Below are 1,804 nucleotides of genomic sequence, written 5' to 3'. Positions count from 1 at the left end.
GACATCTTTTGTCGTACCCTCCCATGACAGCAGGGTTCATAAGGAAACTAAGGGATATTAAGGCCTCCTTTTAATAGAGAACCAGAATAAAGCATTAACACATTGTGAATACATGAACTCCTCGAATTAGAGCCATCCCCGGAGAGTATCCCAATTGTTGTCACCTTGGGGTCTACGGATCAAAACAACAAGAAGTGCATATAACTAGCAGATAGGATCAACAACTCAAATATATTCATGAAAACATAGAGGGTTCAGATCTGAAATCATGGCACTCAGGCCCTAATGCCAAGCACTAAGCATAGCAAAGTCTAAGCAACATCAATCTCAAAACATAATGGATTCCTGGAGTGCACGATATACACTCGAGTTCCGTACCAATAATTGATGTACTGAACAATCTAGCCTTTCGCCCGAAAGTAGAAACCGGGAACTTGACAAATACTACTATGAATGAAGGAACCCACCGCCTACTCTGTTTTTCCCAAATCAGGAAGAAGGCGACCAATGACCAATAATTGGTGTAATATGCAATCCCCTTCCTCACAAACACTCAAACCGGGAGCTTATAGTACAACGAAGGAACAAGATGCTACTGTGTTTCTCTCCAAATTGAAAAGAACACAACTATCTATGGACTATGGTACAACTTTACACTGCTAAATTAGTTGAACAAGTGGCTCTGGCTCCATAGCGGCGTCTGGACGCCGCTCTGCTCGCCGTCCTCCGGCCTCGCTCTTTCGTCCGGCGGTGCCACGAGCATCCCCTGCGCCAAGCTCGCGTAGTACGACCCGGCGTCCATGCCGCCAAACCACTGCTCCTCGTCGAGCTCCAACAAGTCGCTGGAGGACATGTAAAACAGAGCGCTGCCCGGGCCGGAGGTTGCCGGGTCGTCGACTGGAACCTGCTGCCGATGGAGCGCCACGACGGCGACGGCGACTGGGATCTGCTTTTCCTGGAGCGCCACGAGGGCGACGGCGACTGGAATCTGCTGCTTCTGGAGCGCCACGACGGCGACGGCCACTGGGATAATCTGCTGCTTCTGTAGCGCCACGACGGCGACGGCCACTGGGATAATCTGCTGCTTCTTGAACGCCACGACGGCGACGGCGACGGCGGCCTTGATCTCGCGCGCGCTGCCGAAGCCGAACGACCCGGGCGCGAGGACGGGCAGCATGCGCCATGCGGAGTCGGCGAAGTTGAGGCAGGCAGCGCGGCCGGAGAGCGCGAGCACGGCGGCGTCGTGCGCGCGCGCCGCCATCTCGGCGGTGGTGAAGGTGCCGAGCCAGAGCCTGGAGCCCTTCACCCCAGGCACGCGCACCTCGCACACCCACTGCCCGACCCGTCCCCGCTGCCGCACGCCGCGGTACAGCGGGTGGCGCGTCTCATGGACCTTGGTCCGCCCCGCGGGGCGCTTCGGCGGCTCAGACGACACCGTCCTGTGCCCCTGCTGGTCCTGGCCAGACGGGGAGGCGGCGTCGGCGACGTCCATCTTGGCCGAGCGCTAGTGGAGACGGTTGAGCAGGTCGCTGTGTGCTGAGAACCGGAGGTTTCAGCGGCGGTGTTTGGGTGGGTGAGAACTGAGAAGAAGGGGACGCGGCGGGGGAAGCCTATATAGGCGCGTCACTCACACCCTCACGCTCACATGAAGCAGCGCGGCAGGTTCCTGGCGCGCGTCCTTTTCCGGTGTACAGTCAGCAATGCCACTCAAATATCTTGGCTGTCTATCATCTTGCCACTTGGCCATAGGATTTCACAAGGACCCACGGAGCCGGGACCGATACCTCGCTTAGCGACGAGGATT

General features: G+C 57.2%; 1 protein-coding gene across 1 annotated transcript; it reads right to left on the bottom strand.

Moving 5' to 3' along the window:
* Nucleotides 1-321: 321 nt before the first annotated feature.
* LOC100037635 (dehydration-responsive element-binding protein 1B) lies at nucleotides 322-1,582 on the bottom strand. The gene has a single exon (XM_044542387.1). The coding sequence runs from the start codon at nucleotides 1,490-1,492 to the stop codon at nucleotides 665-667; it is 828 nt and encodes a 275-aa protein (XP_044398322.1). The 5' UTR covers nucleotides 1,493-1,582; the 3' UTR covers nucleotides 322-664.
* Nucleotides 1,583-1,804: the final 222 nt, after the last annotated feature.

The sequence above is a fragment of the Triticum aestivum genome, chromosome 5D (genome assembly GCF_018294505.1).
Source record: "Triticum aestivum cultivar Chinese Spring chromosome 5D, IWGSC CS RefSeq v2.1, whole genome shotgun sequence".
Lineage (NCBI taxonomy): Eukaryota > Viridiplantae > Streptophyta > Magnoliopsida > Poales > Poaceae > Triticum > Triticum aestivum.
Note: the sequence above shows the minus strand (reverse complement) of the source record. Positions and strands in the feature narration are given on the sequence as shown.

What these genes read in the sequence shown, in the direction of transcription:
- LOC100037635 (XM_044542387.1), bottom strand. Translation starts at nt 1,492, where the DNA reads ATGGACGTCGCCGACGCCGCCTCCCCGTCTGGCCAGGACCAGCAGGGG.